Here is a 20,641-nt window from a genome sequence, read left to right as displayed (position 1 = left end):
GCAGTCTGCTGCAGATAACTCCAAATCATCATTACCAGTTGTGTGGTTAATTCTAGGGCTGGATGGATAGAGTATGTCTCATACTGAAGTGAATACAGCTTGCAGTGAGCTGCTTTAGCACCTGAAATCACAGCTAATCACAGCTAGCCATTGCTCAACAACACCAAGAAGTAACACCTGGCGGAGGTGGCATCTGGAACAAGAAAAAAAGTCACACAAACAAACGGCTTTGCCACTTGTGTGCAGAAAGCTATGGCTCAAAATACTGTGTCCAGGGATTTTCTAAATTACCCTCTTGCTGAGTTCAGTCACAGTAAGTACTTTGAAAAATCATAATCGGGTCCCTCAGCAGCCCTGGGGGTGGCCGAGGAAGCACTCCATCTTGGTTTTCCTGATGTGAACTCTCCTATTATTAACTTTTGTGCAAGGTGTCACATTTTTTGGATAAGTTGGAGAACGCCAACAGGAGACTGGAGATCATGCTGAGAAACAACGGAGGCTATTACCATGGTGCATTATTTCCTTTCTGCCCTGTGGTGGCTTAAATGGGACTCACCATTCGCAAAAAAAAAACAAAAAAAAAAAACATTACAAACATTAAGCACTCCTGCTTTCTCCTGGCAAGGCACTGTCATTTTCAAGACAGGAACATTTGCACAGTCATGCTCTCTCATTCTCTCCCTCAGCCTCTACGTATTTCACCGATACTGTCATTTTGGAAACAGCATTTGCTCAGTCACTCTCTATCACTCCCCTCCTCTCTCTTCTTTCTCTGCTCTGCTCTTCCTCCTTCTGTCCTCCACTCATTAATTTCTCATCCTCTTCTCTTTCTTGTCCTCCTTCTACACAGGCGGAAACACAGACAAGGTAACATGCAGCAGTTTTAGTTCTGGCTGTGTAAAGACTTAGCACAGCCATTTGTGTCTTTTTCTATTCATGTCATGCACCTCAAACAGTGTGGGGAATTACACATCCATAAACTAAAAGAGAGAGAGGGGGGAAAAAAAGGAAAAGAACAATACAGCCATGCTTAGAAGGGTGCTGCACAAACCTCACAGTATCATTGCTGAATGTACTAAAATGCAGCCAAAATATAAATCCCCATAATGATGCCACGAGGGATGAAAAATACTAGAAGGTCAATAAACTCAGACAGATTATAAATCCCAATAGAAATGGGCTACTCCAATGATTTCTCCTCAGGCACTCAAGCGCCATTCCACTCCACACAACTGGCAACACAGGCAAATAACACGTGTTCCTTAAATCATTTTAACAATGGGCTATATTCATTCCACCTTTATGTGATGTGGAAAGCAATAAAACCCTCTCCTGGAAATCCTGGGCTCTGTGTTTAGCTGTATTGCTGTAACGGGGAGCGTGTGTTCGCGCTTGGCCGCATGGTGGCGACCTGCGCTGCGCTCCCAGCACATCAGAGCCTAATGTTTCCTCATAAAGAACCCGGGATCCGTCCTCATCCGACGCACACCGGCAGCCGGGCTCTCCTCCACGGCAGGCTCCGAGTCGACCATGACAGTGTGACTGCGCGCAAGTTTCTCTCCTCGCCGCTCTCATTCTCTGCTTTGCGAGCTGCTGAACTTCTTCCCCCCCAGTGGTCCTGTCAAACTGAATTGCCGACCTTGACAGTGCGCTGCTGTGGGAAGGAACTTTACAGGGGGTGTGCTTCGTAGCTGGCGCCCCTTCTCCAAAAAGGATTCGAGGAAAAGTCTTCGCTGCTTTGGGGAAAGAAAAAAAAAACGAAAGGAAGGCTGAAGTTTAAAGTGGAGGGAGAAGAAGAGGACAACATCGTTTCAAAGACGAAAGAAGTGTCGATGAAAAAGTATGAGGCGCAGCTTGTCTTCTTACAGGTGCAGCGAGAAATGGACTGAATTTGGACTTAACCTGGATTCATCTGACTGTTGCATCCAGTGATTCAAAGAAACCAACTCAAGACTGTTTTGGCCCTAATAGGGAAACATTTTACTACCACTAAATAAAACTACCTGTAATAGATTTAGACACTGTTTGACCGAATTTGTCCGGTCGATACAGGCTGCAGCAGCGGCTCGTTCTTGCGCTCCCAGCTCCGTGCGCTCCTACCGGCTCGAGTGGCCGCAGGTTCCCAGACAGAGAGACCCGACAGCAGGCGGACAGCAGAACCACACCGGGACTTGGACACTGTAGCATGCTTCAAGCTCACCGGGCACTTGTTGTCCAGTCCACCTGGTTTGGGAGCATGTTTGATGACTCTTGGAGCAGATCGATGTGGCGCGCCACATGGATTTTATTTCTTTCTTTACTCACCCACTCCACACAAGCTCAAGGTAAGAGGGGGCACTGACTCGGCACGGTGCCGATTAGTCACCACACAGGCCCATTACTGTCTCTATCTCCTCTGCTATGTTGAATGTTTTGTGTGGAAGCGTTTCCGTTCTGGCGGCATCGGAACGGTGATGTGTTCATTATTCTTTGCCTTTTGCACGTAGCCTATAATTTTCTCATTAGGTTACACATCACTCTGACACACACTCTCTTAATTGCAGGCTAGTCACACAGACCCACACACTGGTATTCCCTTGGTGCTGTTATCCCTGATTAAACATTTCAAAGAGACTTTTTTTTCCACATATGGATCCCTCATAGCCCCGAACTTCACTTCACCTAAACCTGAACTTTACAGAGTTTAGACAATGCTCGAGGTGCCAGTTGCTGTTGTAAATTTGAGATTTAATGTAGTCTTAAAGAACCATTTTTTTTTTTTTTTTTTTTTTTTTACAGCTGTTATGTTTGCAAACATAACTGAATTTTCCACTCCGCTGAACATATGCATTGAACGTATCATTAGAAGCCCAGCTGTTAAAAAATGTCAATCTGATTAAAAAGTCCTAACTAATTAATCAACCCTCTCCCTCGACAATTAAACTTCGCGCGGCAAACGCGCGCAGTAAATAAACAACATATTGATGTGCGGCGTTTAAAGCGAGCGCGCGCACGTGGGGGGCATTAAATGTTGAAAATTAATTGGTTCTCTGAGAATTATGCAGCCTGTTTCTCCCCGCAGCATGAGGACAGCCACAGCCATGTGTGGCAGTTTGCAGGGACTGGAAGAGCGTGTGTGTGTGTGCGTGTGTTTTTTTTTTTCTTTTCTTTCAGTTTTTTTCACGAGTGGTTGCTGTACGACTGAAATTATCAGCGCAATAATCCCACAAGATCTCTGTAATATTCCTGTGGAGACTTGGAGTGCGTCTCTGGTGCCCAGCAGAGAGTCTGCTGTAACGCAGGCATATATATTTTTTTTTCTTCACAACCATCATATCCCTTTAAGGTGTTAGTTTTTATGTGATGTTTGTACAGTAGTCTGTTTCTGTCAGAAATGATTGAAAAAATGAAAAGCCAGTGATCATTATTGGTCACTAAGGGAAATGAATGCCTGCTGAAGACATGTTGAAGACATATTCTGATATAAGAGACAACGCACATAGCTGTTATCTCAAGCAGAACAGTTGTAGCCTACCGTACATTTAGACCTGAGCTGTAGTTAGAACCATTGGTTGGATGATGATCATGATCGAAGGCTGTACTCTCCTCTCTGTTGTCTTTATCACAGGGGGTGAAAAGCGGAACTCCTTTTTTTTGTTGACATCTTGAAGTTTGAAAACCTCAAATTTAGTCATATTTGCAGTACATTCTGTTGCATTCAGGTGTTTGAACGTGCAATACCTCATCTTGGGTGACACTTGCATGATGACACATGCAGTAAAAAAAAAAAAAAAAGGCACTCTCTTGCTCTTTGCTTTCCTTTGTTGCACCCTCTCCACTCAGGTAATTGGGATTCAGGTATTGCTGCCACTGTAAGGAGGGAGTATTACTTCTCAAGATAGACTCTAAGCCTTTGGTAGTGTTCACTCAATAATACAATGTAGAGAAGATGAAAAAAACAAACAAGTCAGATATCCATCATTCATGAGGGCATATCCTAGTGCCTGACATTTACTGGAGATTGATAACTTGTGTGTCCTAGGGATTAAGAATCCTGACGTTGTTGCTTCCCCTCTCTCCATAACTGTGTATCTCTCCCTGCTGTCTGTATCTGATTCTGGATGCTTGGTTCCTGTCCTCTCTCTTTCCCTTTTTAATGCTTATTTAACCAAGCAAGTTAAATAAGAACACATTATTTGCAGAAGTGGCTTGAGAGAAGGCGTTGTCTGTTTTTTTTTTTGAATGTGCATGGGTGCATGAATCAATATGCATGCATGTGACTGCTTATGTGCAGAAGTTACGGATGAAGACTGCCAGACACACTCTCACTCTTTCTCTGCTCAGTCCATCCAGCAGTAGCCCACATATCATTACGTAGTCGCTCCTGGGTCAGAAATGTAGGATTTAATTGGACTCTCTTCAGACCGTTCGGAGAGCGGCTCGTTGAAAGTGACCCCAGTGTGGGCTGCTCTCTTTCCATCCGATGATTAAAGAACATGATGAGGCGAGTAGCATGCCTCTGGATGGACATGTCAGCCACTGCTTGCCACATTTTAATGACCAGTCTTCTGAAACAGCATTTTAACGACGGGAGAACGGCCTTCATAAGACCAAAGTGCTATGAAGTCTTGCTTGAAGGCTTGCTGAGCAGAGAGAGATAATCTTCACTCCTTCTATTTTGCGTGTTGTCATTCATAATCATATTGTCATTCATAATGACAGCACAAAAAAAAGTTTCAATATTAATAAAGGTACTTTGGTAGCTGATTGACAGCAAGAAAATTTACACTCAGTCTGTCAGGAGTTTGATAATCTTATTTTAAAGGGCGAAGCATTTTGCATCTCAAGGCTCTGCAACACTTAAGAACCTATTTTTGTAGCTGACACATAAGCACACTCTTGGTTCTTCTTTAAATCATATTAAAAACAGGCCTTCCTCCCAATTCACCCTGGATATCTTGTTTAAAGTGACAGTTGTAAGAGCTGTCTAGTCCGTCCCACTGTTCATTTCCATTCATTTACTGAGGTCATGCAGAGACAATGCTGGGCCGGCCTGCCGTTTTTGTCATTTCTAACACATCTATTTTGGAGTTCGGAGCAGCGGGGGAGCACTCTATTGGAATGTCATGTTTGGCATACATACTTCTGCATCACTCAATGTCTGCGGATTAGCCTGACTGGTTACAGCCTGACTTTGGGAGCTTTAGAGGGAGTTGAGGACTTCATTCTGTCAAAGGCGTGGCACTCAGATTAACATCCATAAGGATGGTTATGACAGAGTGTGTGTGTGTCGGGTGGGGGTGGGCGGGGGGTCACGGCATGTTTAGAGTGGCAGTCTGTTTTTAGATTACTGTATTGGACATGGACCTTGACACAGTAATAGAAGTCAAGGATGTCATCTTCATTTTAAATCTGTTAGGAGATTGGATTTAAATTGTATTGCTGGAATGAAATGCATGCAGTTTGGTAGCACCTCTTGACTGCTTCAGGAGGAAGTAAAATTGGATGTAGTCTTATCACAGGCAACAACATATGGCACATAATCATAGACATGGAGCAGAAATTTTCTGTGAGCTGGTCAATGGCTTGAAGAGGCGGAAATTGCGTGTGGAAATTTTAGACTATTATTACAATAGTTTCCTCTTTTGTTTCCTTTCTGTCCTCTTCTCCACTGAACGGTCAGACACCTGCACCATGAAGATGTTGTGTTTGTGTATGTGTCAGAATTTGTCTGTTTTGTTTTTGTATATTTGAGACTTAGGGGTATAATGTAGGCAGCAGATGTCTGAAGCACTGTATTTAGATAAAGGGACACTTTTGAAATCAAGATTATTGATCTTTTCTTTTTGTCACCCTTCAAAGCCACCTTTGGTCTTCGATATGAGTCAGCCTTTTATGAGGCGGCAGGTCTAAGTGTTCTTTTCAGGAGATTTTGAATTAACTTGATGGGTGGGGGGAAAGCTAAAGTGAGGTAAACCAACGAAAAAGAAACAGCTTGAGATCGGAGCGTGAATGATCCGCGCAGACAGTGGAGTTGAAAGAATGTCTCAAGACTACAAATGCCCTGATTTGTCACTCATCTTAATTGACAGACAAGGGATCTTGATTTCCTTGTAGCAGCTGTGCCCTGTGAAATGATTTGAAAAGAAGAAAAAAAAAAAAAAAAAGTGAGGCTGTCCTAGATCCCCGCAGCCAGCACTTTGGCAAAAGGTCACAACATATCGCTTTTAGTATTCAGGGCTGGCGAGAATACTCATGGTCAAAGTCCAGTGATAGATTTCTCAGAGGGATGTCTAGAGTTTCACTGTGCTACGTTCAATAAAACAAAACTTCCTACTCAAGGTCTCTGGTAGTGGCATGTCCAAGAGAGAGGCGTAACTTAAAGACCTTTTGTTTTTCTCTCTTTCAAGATTTGGGTCTATTTTTGTTTATCTGAGCCCCTGTTTCCAGATTTTATTCGAGGAGGTTAAGAGTTTTTTTTCTAAGCAAGACTCCATCAGCGTTCTTAAAATTTTACACACGTTTTGAAAGATAAAATAAGAGCGAGAGCGTGCTAATGGCTTTAGAGCATCTTGTGGCACCTCCCATGGTGCTGAAAATGTTATTCATTGATTTCAAACTGTCTGTAAGACACATGATAAAAACATACAATATTGTGTGTAACAAATGGAAACGCTAGACAGAAATGCGAAAATGTGAAAATAAGTATAAGAAAGTAAACTCAGTTTGCTTTCATGTTTGACTCTTGCTTGATTAAAAGGTTAAACCTATTTGTGAATTATATATATAGACGATTCTTATTTTTAAGAGAGTTAACACTTGTGTTATTCAGAAAGTATCACTGTCAATATCACTGTCACTTGACAAGAACGTCAGCACAGGAGAAAAGAAAGAAAGGGGAGGATATTGTTGACACATTGACAGGTCTACCGTGACATTCCTATTAAGATACACAAACATATATGTGCATGAAATTATACATTCCTTATACAAAGTATGCTCGGTGCTACATATTCTCTGTTTAGTGGGGCTGAAGGTGTCTATACAGAAAGCGTTTCCAACCACATTTGTCAGTTGTCTGTCTCAAGCACATCTGACGGAACAGATAAGCTTCTATGTTAATCAATACAGCTGTCTACACAGGCCGTATAACAGCTCCTGTTTCACTCGGGCTACACGTGCATAACCGCAACTCGAAGCATATTGTCACGCTGCAGGTTTATTTTTCCTCTGTTATACGTGCACAACTACGCACGTATCCTGTGCAGACACACAACAACGGAGCGCTTGCTGCTGCTGCTGCTGCTTGCTGCTGCTGCTGCTCACGCTGTGCCTCCTGTGTAGACATGGTGTCAGGGTGAAAGGAATGAATCTGAAAGACTCCATCAGTGAACTTCTCACCTATTGATAGCCATAAACACAACTCAGCACTTTTCCCTCTCCTGGATATACAGACCTGCCTCCTACAGTACAATAATAGGAATATATACTGTACATACATTATATGACAGCTGTGTTGAAAAGAAAGGCTTTTTTCTTGAGTGTAAGACTTTTTTTTAATATGTGTGTATGTGACAAGACTTCAACCTCTTCCGTCGGGGCCTGCTGTGTCCCCGTTTTTTACTGTGTGAAGATTCTTGCTTTTGTGCAGCCACGTAAATGTGTGAGGAGGGAAGGGAGGGAAGTATAGAGATGTGTGAATTGTGTCAAGCGTCTTTGTCTCAAGCTTTATCGTGGATTAATCTACGCTACAACATCCTGCCAAACTCAGTCTGATTTTTTCCCTGCGTTTATCATGCAGCTTGACATCATCCGAGGTATCTGATTATATTGGATAATCCTCTGTATTTAAAGAACCGAAAAGGTATGAATTCAGCTGTAATCTAATGCTACCTGGTTTTCACTCATTGCAAATAGGAAAAAAAAGGCAAATTTACAAGCTGCGTCCCTTAAGCTGTTGAAGATCTCTTGAATGAGTTGTGTATGCAGAGAGACCATGGCACAGAGTATGAAGACGAGGGAGTTACATGTTAACACCCTGCCAATGTTAGTATCCCACTAAACTCTCTGTTCAGTGCACTTATAGGCTGATTGCATCCTTCTAGCTGCAAGATGCCAGAGCTGCACAAACCAGAAAGAAAATGACATGCCTGCATACCTTTTTACAGCATCATACATGAATACAGACAAGCATAAAAGACTTAAAAGCATTGCCTTTAGCTCACTGTAAGCTACTGTTTTCGGGATGTGCATGCTCTTTTTGAGGACCTTGTGACTCTGGCTGTAATACTTTAATGCAGCAGGCAAAGATGGGGTCAGCCTAACTTGGTCGAGATGACATAAAAATCATGCCACCAGCAAAGGCTTGCTCATCAGAGGGTTCCTCTAGGTGACAATGATGCGGCATAATCAATGCCATTTCACAGCTATCTGTTCAGTGACCGCATTCACTTCCTAATTCCCTCATTGGCATTGCCAGCCATATTTCATTTTTTCTCTCTCATCTCATAGAGTACATTCTAAGAACCGTAATCCGAAAATTTCAGCCAGTCCTGCTCTTTGAAACACCAGTTATGTAACCCAAAAAATTACTACTGGATTGAAAAGAAAAAAAGATTGTACATTTTCTTCTCTCTTTTTTTAAGCGCCATTCAGCTTGGACAGCTGGACCAGAACAAGAACTGTTGGGTTGAGGAAAAGATGTAGCCTTATTCACAAATAGACTCTATTCAAAGACCTGTCATCTTGCCCGTTGTCTGGACTGCAGCACAAAGGAATGTGGTTAGTGTTTGCCAGGGCTGCTCTATTTGTCCCTGCATGGTTATTAATTTAGTTACTGTTCACACTGCTGGGCGGACTGGGAAAACGAGGCCACCCAGGCCAGCTGGGAATTCTCACTATACACTGGGACGGACAAGGGTCAGTGTGGAATGACCTATCGGAGTGAAAACATTTTTTAATTCTTGTCAATAAAAACAGAGGGACCACTTGTCTCTCTTTTGGCGTTAGTAGTGATGGGCTGATTATGATTGTTCAGCTCTATATCCCTTTGCTCCTAATTGGGGATCTGACTGAACTGGATTAACCCGGTATTGTTGATTTTGCTTTTTTTTTTGTGAGATAGTCTCTAACGGCTCTTTTGATCAGTCTGCTATACACAAAAGCAAGCCGGTGGTTTACTTGCTCAGGAATTATTACTCTATCTGTGGCTTGTGTTTGTGAGTGCATTTGTTTTCATGTTCAGTAGGTCTTACATTTATGGAGATGGTTTGAAGAATGCATTTGTAAAGGCTAAGCTTGTGTGTTCGCGCACCTCTATTTACAAGTAGTAGTATTTACTCTTTGATGTGCAGTAAAGAGAGCACTGGTAGCTTACATGTATATTGTACTTGGCTTTTCAGTAAGAGTACTACAGCGTTATTTTCTTTTGAGGCTCCTGCTCCTTTCAATCAATGTGTGACTTGCAACAATAAAGCTTTGGCCTGAACAAGGTTTTTGTGATTAGAATGGATTGAAGGGTTTAAAAGTAGAGCATTACACCTTGTTTTAATATCACTGTGGTGAAACCGTATCCTGTATTGCCATATCTGCTGTGCCAAGCCAACCCACGGTTCTCTACTCTTACAGTTTCCCCTAAATTAGCATCTGGATGCCTTCTGCACCACACATGAGATTCAGCTGCGCAAGTACCTGGAAGTGAGCGTGAACCGCTGCTTGCACATGTCCTTCAAAGTAGGCTCCAAAATGACCTCTAAGAAATAATAAGCCGGAGGTACGGATGTGATTATGGACTTGAACTTTTCCCTTGCTCTTTAAGAGGGCCATTATGCATGCGGCGACAGGCAGGGGGGAGCCACAGTAAAGGCTTGTTTACCAGCATCATCCCCCGTCTGGCCAGATGGAAATGAGCATGCACCTTAGAGTGACACTGGCTTCAGGAAGCCCCTAAACTCGACTCACTCATGCAGATCCTTGTGTGTTTATAATATAAATACACTCGGATTGGCCGGGGGCTTCGGAAACCACCTCTGAACCCTGTAATTGCTGTTCCCTGGGGGAGGTGTTTTGTGGTAGTGTGTGTGGTTGTGTGCGCACAGATGAAATGTATGTGTATACTGTATCAGTGGGTGTGTGTGCTTGTGGATGTGTGTCTGTGTACAAGTGGTGGCCAATCTAAGCCTATTGGCCAGTAAGCAGTCCTTTAGCTATCATGACATGCCTGACATGCTGCCACACACTGGGCCCCTGAGGCTTTAACGATCTCCCTGCAGTGCTGGATGAACAAAAAGATGGGGGGGGTGGGGGAGACCCTGCAATTCTAGTTCATGGAGTTCATGAAGGGACATTAAATTGCAAAAGCCTAGAGCCATATATTTTCTGAATGAATATGAATTCAGCCTAAACTGCTCCTCTTTTCTGCATAGTTTGGTATCACTGGCATGATTCTCTCTTGAAGAAGCCGGATGACAAGCAAATCAATTTAATGGCTTAGATAGGGATAGTAGATGGCCTGATCGATTCTGACAATCACGCCATCTTTAACAGACATCTCATCAAAGGCCCATTCCCTTTTTTGCCATCCCATTACACATCCATCCAGCACTTGGATCTGCTGCCTATTTACCCATCCCATGCAGGAATAATGGGGCCTTCACCCCCAGTTGGATTAATCAGCCATAACCATATGCTACCGTGTGCAATTACACTGCAATTTTGACCAAGGGAAACAGCTGTTGCCATTTGAAAGGGTGGAATAAGATTGTAATTGCCTTAACTTTGATTTGTGGGGTGCTTTGATTTGACGAGAGAACACATTTTTATGCTTTACATAATAATGACGTGGAATGAAGAGAACTATTAGAACATGACTTTTTCCGCTTCCAGCTTCCAGATGCATTTGGAGGATAACCTTGCTGTTATGAGCCATTACTCACACATTATAGAAGAAATGACTGTGTTTATTCATTTCGGTTTGAATTTTATCTTCGGAGACTTATGTTTTACTTTCAGTCGTCTAGTGACATTTGAATATGTTTATGTGTGGTGGCGTCTTAGCATTTCGATACAGGAAGCTCTCCTTCTAATCCCTCAGGTAAGGCAGTCACATCAGACAGGATGTCTGCTGAAATCCTTTACACATGCAGCGTTCTATACCTTTTTATCTGCCAGAATTCTTGTTTATACATGCTTTTTATCAAGTGGCTGCATTTGCTGACAAAACCTACTTACTGTCCAAAACATAGGGTCTGTGATGCATCCCAGATCATGCACAGGAATCCTAGAATTATACTTATATATATAACTGTGTCTCTTGCAAGTGCATTGTTATTGTCACTTGCTGTTAAAGCTAATGCTGACTACAAGACCTTGTCTCAGGCTGTTGTCATGTTGAGGTGGAGTGTGCACAAACAACACAACTGATCTCAGACAGTGTGTACTTATTACAACATTACTCCAGTTGCAGAGATCTGCGTCTAGAGGGAACAGGCAGTTCACACATACGGACTGAAATGCTTGGACAGCAATACGCTGCTAGTCATTGTGAATGAGACCTGGCTTTGCAACCCGGCACCCCTTTGCTGAGCTAAACAGCCTCAAAAGGTGCCCATCTACACTACAGAGGAAGGTGGAGAAAGGCTCAACTTTATGCAAATGTTCTCTTACGCAATGTGAGCATCAACCAGGAGAGAGCCAATTACCCTTGGTTTTATTTCTTTTGGAAAGAGAAGCACAGAGTTGTTTACTACTCCACTCCACTGCATGAAAGAACTTTAAACAAAGTGGAGGAAAAACTGATCGTTGCGGTGCCTGGCTTCCCAGTTCTCTCTACAGCGTGACATTAACGAGCTACCGGGACTTTAAAAAGAATAGCGACGTGTGGAAACAGATCACCGGATCATGGATTATTGGAACGGCGGATATGTCAGAAAACAACAGTTCAGTCAGAGCAGAGTATGTAAATTACGTGCTCTACGCAACATACCCACAGAGCTTCAGATTAAAGAGAGGCTAGAGGCTACTTTTTACCTTGAACTCACCGTAATAATTACGATATGTCCAGTTGTCCTGTCTCTGACTCGTCTCCAAGGTATTCCGACTATGAACCCAGGATGAAAATTGCCATAGCACCTTGGACCGCTCACATCGAGGTCAAGACGCGCCTCTTAACCACTTGACCTTGACAAACCCTCGTGATGGGCACAAGCTGACTGGAGGATTTTTCCCTCACAGGTCTGAAAAATGTGTCTGGGACAGGCAAATTATATAGTGATGTAGTCTCAGCTTTAGAAACATCCTTTGTTGAATAGATTTCTTTTTGCAAATCCCAGTGATAGTATTCACTGCTGGATAAACAGCAGATAGATTAAAGATGGGGAGCGAGAAGATGATATTTGAAGTGGAAACACATAGAAAATGAAATGAAATGCAGCATGACAGTAAAGTTGGAACTAGAATGTTAACCATAATGAAAGAGACTGGGCATCAGAGTCCAATATGTTAAATACTGTGAGGAGAATTCTGTATGGATCTCAATTTTGCGTACCCGTTTTTTGTACTTGTCAGTAGGGTAGACAGCACATGAGGCACCGTTTGAATTTTTTATATGTCTGACAATCGCGGGCTCTCTTTTCCAGAGCTTTTAAAGGAGGATATACTAAACTTTCTCTGCAATTGTGACATATTATGTTTCTTTATGTTATTAGCTGAAGAATGAACTTTGAACTGATTGAGAGCTTCAAACAGGATAATGTAATGTGATTCCCTCTTAGAGCATCAACTGTGCAAGGCCAATATTTCCCTGTCTTTTAACAATGCAATAAATGACTGCTTCCTAGCACTTCTTTGAACGCTGTACTCATTTAAATTTCTGAAACATGCTCTTATTTTCCTTTTTTTTGTCCTTGTTTGACGCTCAAGGGCCAGTCTCAAGAGATTTAAGGCATGGCTCCCTCAATCGGGAGCACGTCTGACATCTCTGAAAAAAAGAATATTCTCTGCTGGTATTTGAGCATTGATCATGGACGGCTATGATATTGCTTTTGAAGAGTTCCTTTTGACTCCTGCCAAGTACCATGTAAACACCAAGCGTTATTCAAATGTTTTTTTTTGTTAGCAGATGTACTTCAAAAATGTCGTCTTATGTGATGAAAGCAACGCACACGGAGAGGGAGTGAGGCAGAAAGAAAAAGGAAGACGGTGATAGCGGTGTCACCAATTAACTGGAAGCTAATCAAAGGCTTCATTTGAAACTTTTGTCAGTGTCTGACAATTTTATCACCTGAAGAACGAAAAGCTTCTTATTGCTTCCTCAGACAGCTGCTCTTCCATCATAACATTCAGTTCCCCTATTGGTATCTGCTGAGACACTTATGATCTGATATCACCTGCTAATTGAGATGCGTACTTTGATACTGAAAGGTGGAAGAACATTTCCCACTTTGGGAGAATGGCATACTTTCACAGCTCTTCTTTACACTTGAGCAGTTTCCCATATGTAGATTTGTTAGATTAACATTTTGATTATCATTTGCTTGGATGCATTTCACACATGACCAAGTCACTTAACACTCTTAACAGTCAAATTAATGGGAATGACCCGATGATAATGGAAGGTGACGGAGTGAGATGGATGTTTGGACACAGGGCTCTGACCCGCAGCATTACTTGCACTTGACCTCAACTCAGGCACACTAATAGGTAGCCTTGCTAGCACCTTGCACACATTCATGGATGCAACATGCTCTCACAGACGCATTCAAATTTCTATCCCCTATGTGTGTTAGCAGACCTGCCAAGGTTTCAAAATACAGGAGGGTTTTTTTTGGCTGGGATGGGGACTTGTGGATAGTAAAGAAATAAGTAAATAAATAAAGAAATAACCAGATTTGTTTATATTGTTATTTATGTTATGATTATGTGATCAGTTTATTAGAGAAACCCTGCAGTTTAACACTGTGGTACAAAACACATATAAATTTATATTAAAATTTGTCATTCCATGAACATAATATTAATAAATATGTCTATGTATGCATTTGCTTCTGAGTTTATGTGTGTGTTGTTGTATACTTATAAGTATGTGTGTGTATAAGTGAGCATCAGTGGAGGCTGGTCCGTAGAGGCAGACGAGGTTGCTCAAGAGGGCAAGAGGGAGACCAAAATGTAAAAAAGAGTAATTGGTTTAAGTACACCATTACCAAAACTCATTATCATTTATAAAATATATTTTCTCTCTTCTTTGGAAAAGATCCATTATTGAAATTCTGATTAAAATGCTTCAACAGCAACACCTGCAGGGCATGCAAGAGGGGAGAGGGCAGTCTGTGTGAAGCGGTGAGAGGAGAGCAGAGGAGGACGGGCTCCTGCTGTCCTCCTCGGGGCGGGAACTCTTATATCAGTTTAATGTGCTTCGTTTTTTTCATGCTAATCTGTTATTTAAATAACGATCCATCAGATGTCCTCCCTAACCAGTCAACAACCAGAATACAATATTGACATTGCGCTGGTCCAATGAGGGTTTCCAAATTTCATCTTCAGTTCTCTACCACTGTATTGCACGTGAGTGTGACGAACTGGTGGTAAAGCAACAGAATTTCATACAGTAGCATATTAGAAAATAAATTATAACGTGCAAATTGCGAGCTACTTTTAAAGACATAACTAAAGAAAATACATTTTATTTAGGCCTTTCAACAGAGTCCAAGTTTCCTTTTTTTCAGATTTACTTTCCCTTTTTTTAATTGAGCTGTAGATAGCTACTTGCGTTAGCCAACACAACATTTAGCTTGTTGTAGCAGCCCTGAAGGACTGTAAAGGACTGTTAAACTAACAGTGAGAATGAATTTCAGCTGTCTGGGCTGCATCAACAGCAGGACTACGGTGGCGTGTGGCAGTCCAACATGCTGCTGCTCTAAAGTGAACTCCTCTCATCAACAACAGACAGTTAACAACATAATTTAAATGAAACATCTGGGAGAGTTAGCTTTTGGTAGTTAGCTTCTGGTTAACTAGCAGCGGCAAAGGTCTGTTAAGAAACAAACAAGATGACCAACAGCCACAAATACAGCGGGACATTATGACATGAATACTTCATCTCCATGAAAGAAAGAAAGAAAAACGTCAGATAACGTGAGTCAATGTGCTTGTAGGTAGTTTGCCTGGACACTGAAGCTGTTGAAGAGTTACAGTGGGCTGTCTGGACTCACATGGAAAGAGCCTGATTCATTTGGAATTTATCCAGTTTTTAATTAACTGGTTGTTCAGTCACCTGTTGATGTTGTGTGATGTATGAATGAGCGTGCAGGAGGTCTGGCTGCTTGCTTGTAAGAATTTCTTCATTCTTGTTCGTTTTTAAGCTGTGCTGTATGTTGAGAAATAAGCTTAAATTAACTAGAATAACAACGTTGTTAACACTGTCAGCTTTGTAGGCTACTTTTTGTATGTTGTACATATAGATAAGAGTGTGTAAGTCATGTATTTGATACATGCATTCATACTTTTTAATGTGAACCTACACTGTTAGATCTCTGAATGTTTTAGTGTTCAGTCTTTCTAGTATTCAGCACCTGTATCAGATTATAAGCTTTTATTTATTTTTGTATACTAAGGAAATACATTGGAAACACATGTAAATCATGTGATATGTTGTTTACTCTTGATGAGAACATAAATCTGTTGTCACAATAGAATAATACTATAAATTTGAAGTTGACTTTGTTGGTAAAATTCACTGAATGGCATATAAAACAACCTGTTGCTATACTTCAACAGGTTATACCATGAATTATGGTCTTTTTAACTTTGAGCAGCTGCCTGTCTAAATGTCTCTGCGCTGCCCTGCATTTGAACATAAGAACATAACATAACTTGAACATAAGAAAGTAGAGATAAGTAGCCAACTAGTGTCAAATAACATGATGGTTGGTGGGTTGGTTTTCCTCCTGTCTTCCCCGGTTTTTTTGAGTCACCAGCCACCTGGTATGCATGTGTGACTTTCTTACTCCTCCAGGTTCTGTGCACTAGAAAGACTTATTGTAATTATGTGGCTGACTTGGCAGCTGTCAGTACCCTCTTAGATGGAGTCAGTCCAACTCTGCTTAAATTTGCAGGTGCATTTGGATTTTTTAGGTGAGACGCTGTCATGCCCCTGACATTTTGACAACAGCTAAGTCAGCCTACCTGTGTAGAGAGCAGCTGCAAACACGCCCCTTGAATCAGATTGTGGGTTGCCAGATTGCAGTGACACATGGGTTGAAATTGTATGTCGTGTGTGGATTGTGTGTGTAGATTGTGTTACATATATAAAAGACGTATGGATCTGTGTATGACGATTATTCATAATAAAGTTTGAGGGCCGTGCAAATTACTATGAGTTTCCTGGGAGAAGCAAAAAAAAAAAAAACAGGAGGGTGCTGGGAGATGGCCTTGAAATACGGGAGAAACCCGGGAAAAACGGGAGTGTTGGCAGGTCTGGTATTAGTCACACAAAGATAATCACTCTCTCAGAGCTGAGCAGAACAGGCAGGAAGTGCTCCATCCATCTTGTTTTGTCAATAGTTACAATTTTAATTACACCTGAGTGCTGTCAGCCTGCCAAGCTGGGCGGGGAGTATCGATTCGTTCTGGATAATTGATTAATTGCTATGTTCAAGGGGGGCAGTTTCCCCCTTCACTCTCTGTCTTTTATTTTGCTGTACTCCTCAATTTCTCTTTCTGTATATTGTGTTTACTGAGTGTTAAGGTTTCACCTGCAGGCAGAGTAGTGTTGTGTGGAATAAGTGCCTGTAAAGAAGAGACACCATATTTTACTCTTCCAGGAGTGTGGCATATTAAGGAGAAAGAGGCCCATTGTTACTGTAGAGCAATAGGTAGTGATTGAGTACAGGGAAGTTAATGCAGTATATCACTGTTGCCATTATGTGACAGTTAAAGGGGGCAGGAGATTTGGAGGTACAGCTGCCAGAGACCTTTTACTCAAAACTGTAGCCTAAATATGTGTGGCTGTTTTTCAAGCAGCTCAACTGTCTAGTGGAATGGGCTCCTACCTTTTTTTAATGCCATTTTAGAAGACAATATACACCGGTGATCAAAGAAGTGAGGACAGTCCATTGGATTGGCTAGCACTGCTACCTTCTCTAAATCTTCCTCCCTTCCCTGGCAGAAGGCTTTAAACCTCTCATAAAATGACAGGACTCCGGAGCTGCTGTGTATCACAGCCAACCAGACTGCCTACCTCCCCAGCTTGAGTCTGCATGAAATGGGCCCACTTAAAAGGCTAATTTCACTATTGTCTGTTATTGAATCCTCAGAGAATTGGTAGGATTTTATAAAAATCTAAAACCGCAAACCATAATTGTTGTGGTTGATTGTTCTTTTACACCATAAAAGAGTAGAATTCAGTTTTGATAAACTACTTTTATAGCATTTTAAATGCTGTATATTTTAGTGTGTCACAACCTTTGTATACGATGTCATGACATTGGTAAAATGCATTTTTAAAAAGTGTTATGAAAGCTGTAAAAAGCTAAACACTCCAGTGACTTCAGTGACTGGCTACTACGGTATTTATTTGGTCCTATTGTAAACTGAAACTTGGGTCTTTTAAATATTTTTTCTCGGTGTGTGGGCTATGTTTGAATGAAGGAGTTAATGAGTATTTTGAAAGTGTTTGTGTCTTGTGGCTTGTGGGGGATTTTTGTAGTTACAGTTGACATGATGACTAATGGAAAGACTTGGAGATGGGCAGGAACTAACAGACGGTCAACCAGTCACACTTCATTACTGAGTTTATATTGTGTGACACATTGCAAAAAATTACAGAGTCATAAACAAATATTACGATCGATCTAAATGTAGCCGCATCTCTTAGAGTCCTGACCAAAATTTAGGCGTTGAAAATCCGTAACCTTGACTCTCCTCTTATTTCCCACCGGGTTCACTTTGGGTTGTCTCCGAACTGCTTGTTTTCAGAGATTCAGATTTTCTCCCTGTCAGAAATCCTAGCATGCATAGCTGAAAGAGAATCTCAGAGAGAAACGTGTTAAATGTCAGAAACAAGCGTGTTGATTCTCTGCATGATGTGGTTCAGAAATCTCAGGTTTTGTAATACACTTCTGACTTTATGAGCACAAAGCTGTTTCCACCGACGTTCAAATTTTAGATTTAGACTGGCTCAGCGCAAGCTACAGTTCTCCATAGACTCGTGTTCCAGAAACAGTTAGCGTAGCCCGATCACTTATGACATCATGCAGACGGTTTCCGAGAAATGATAGGAATAACATCAACTGTACAACGAAGACAGAAAAAGGTGACGTGTGCTTTGTCCTCATTCACTCAGTGGTAGTAAAATACAGTAAGAGAAGAGGTGAAAAGGTTCTTTTCAGTGTGATGCCAACACAGAAGGAAAAGTTTCCTGTGTGGCCAATTACTTCCTCTTTCATTCCTTCTGGAAGCTGTAGAACACAACACAACCTACGCACAGGTTCGCTATTCCTCAGTCCCTCATGGTTCTTACTCACACACACATACGCACACAGTCTTGTGCATAAACATACATCGCCGCATGAAGAATGCCATTCTATGCCGTCGGGCTTATTCTTGTAAACACTATCTGAAAAAACAAACAAACAAACTAACACACACAAAGGGCAGAGTGCTGCATGCTTAAGACCCCTTCACATACGTATGTACGCACACACAACACAAATACACACATTCCCTTCTATGGAATTGAGCACAGACAAGCGCACTGTTTCACTCCACATCTGTTTCTTTCTTCTCCTGTGGGAGCCAGGAAATGATTGTATGAGGATGTTTTAGTCTTTATAGACCACAAAAAAGGCACACACTTACCGGGGCAGAGAAAACTGAGAAACAGAGAAAAAGCTGTTCCTTTGAGTTGTCGGCAAAGCTGAGTGTGTGTAACTCAAGAGCTGCCTGATGTGACACTTACATTTGATAGTTTTTGTAAGCTTTAAGTGTACACTCTGAAATTTTGCGAAATAGAGGAGTTTTTTTTTTTGCCATTTTATCTAGCAAAGAGGGTTCGTTACATAAATGTCCTACATAGAAAAGGTGCTGTCTTCTGAAATATCACTGATATGTTTATATTTTATATATTTATTAGAATTTAATAATTCAGGATCCCTTCATATGAAAGAAATGACAAACTGTTATGTAAACATATTTCAGTTTAGTGCAGTATAATAAATATATAATTATAAGTATGAGATTTTATAAGAACCTGAAAGAGTTGTAGTTCAGCACATAACCCCCTCCCAGAAACCATGAGGTGTTTTTGCGTTTCATTTATATAAGGGAACATCTTCAATATAACATGTTAATTAGTGAACTTTAGAGGTGTTGGTAGATAGAGTTGATTACCTTTCAGACTGAGCTAGGCTAGCTGTTTTCCCCTGTTTCCAGTTTCTCAGTCCTTCATATCAAACAAACAAATGAAAACAACTTCTGTCTTACATGGTCTTGCATTTGTCGAGTTTCAAATTCTACCACTCTTATATTTGAACCAAACACCCAAAGTGATACACAAATTAAAATGGCTTTTAGCTGCTGAAGCACACTGACTACTGTAAAACAACCTGCCAGCGTATCTTGTGAATGTGTTAGAGCCACTCTAAGTGTCGCTGAAACATAACAGCAGGGGTTCAGTGAAAACTGAAAATTTCACCTCTAAATTCTGTAACTGTGTGGTGGCATTGCTATTTTTTCACATCTGTGTTTCTCACATGCGGCTGTTCTCTGAGAAACCGTGCGAGGCAATGATCGGACAAGACGCGGCAAGTTGACCGCTCACCTTACGATCAAACAGTTATAGGTTGTGTTTGTCTCTCTCTCTGCTGGCATCCATGAACAATAAAGTCTTGCGACATCTCAAAGTGTGAGTCACAGTGTGGCATGACCCCACTCCACGAATCTCATGCTGTCTCTCAGCTGGTGTTGATTGAGAAAAACCCATAATGCCTGGGGTAATTGCTCCATCAAACCATGTCATATTTTCTATTTTTACATATGTCAGTACACAAAATACAACATATAATTTAAGACAGCTTTGGAGTTGGAATGCCTTGTTTCATTTTTGACAGAGAGCTAGGCTAACTGCTTACAGTCTTAAACCTTTTCATGTCAAGGACTCCTAAACTGACACAAATTAGACCCCAATTTGATAAGATTTTGTCCCAGGGTCCCCCATCTGATAAGATATTTGCTTTTAGACATTTTATTACAGAAAGTGTATGAAACCCATGACCAAAATAGTCATACATTCTGTCATTGTGTTACTTATGGATTGAATTATAGTGAAAATAAATTATTCCCCTTTTTTGTTAGGGACCCCCTGGGACACCCTCAAGGCTTCCATGGGGTCCCCGGACCCCACTTTGAGAATCACTGTGCTAAGCTACCCTAACCACATCCCTGACCTACCAAGCTGAAATCAGTATTGATCTTCTCATCTCACTCTGGCTTAGACTGCAAACAAAATTGTCGGAGTGTTCCAAAAAGGACTTTGCAGGAGGCTGACCGCGCTGCTGTACTGAAGGTCTTTATTTTCTGAGCACAAATATTCCTTATCTCCTCTTTTTTTTTTCATACATTGCTGCTGGCAACCTTTGTTCCGTCAACCAAAAGAGATAGGATACCATTT

At 41.5% G+C, this 20,641-nt stretch overlaps 1 protein-coding gene across 6 annotated transcripts in view; it reads left to right on the top strand.

Annotated features, from left to right (window-relative positions):
• Window positions 1–1,251: 1,251 nt before the first annotated feature.
• Window positions 1,252–20,641, top strand: part of sdk2b (sidekick cell adhesion molecule 2b) — a 273,376-nt gene continuing 253,986 nt past the window's right edge. For 5 of the 6 annotated variants that reach the window (XM_042396798.1, XM_042396795.1, XM_042396794.1 and 2 more), the window contains exon 1: window positions 1,252–2,324. In XM_042396798.1, the coding sequence (XP_042252732.1) occupies window positions 2,186–2,324 (139 nt within the window). In that variant the 5' untranslated portion in view covers window positions 1,252–2,185. The remainder of the gene's footprint in view (window positions 2,325–20,641) is intronic. The other variant, XM_042396797.1, reaches the window with a different exon arrangement.

This window comes from Thunnus maccoyii, chromosome 20 (genome assembly GCF_910596095.1).
Source record: "Thunnus maccoyii chromosome 20, fThuMac1.1, whole genome shotgun sequence".
Taxonomy (NCBI): Eukaryota; Metazoa; Chordata; class Actinopteri; order Scombriformes; family Scombridae; genus Thunnus; species Thunnus maccoyii.
The sequence above is the reverse complement of the archived record's forward strand: the minus strand, read 5'-3'. Positions and strand labels throughout refer to the sequence as shown.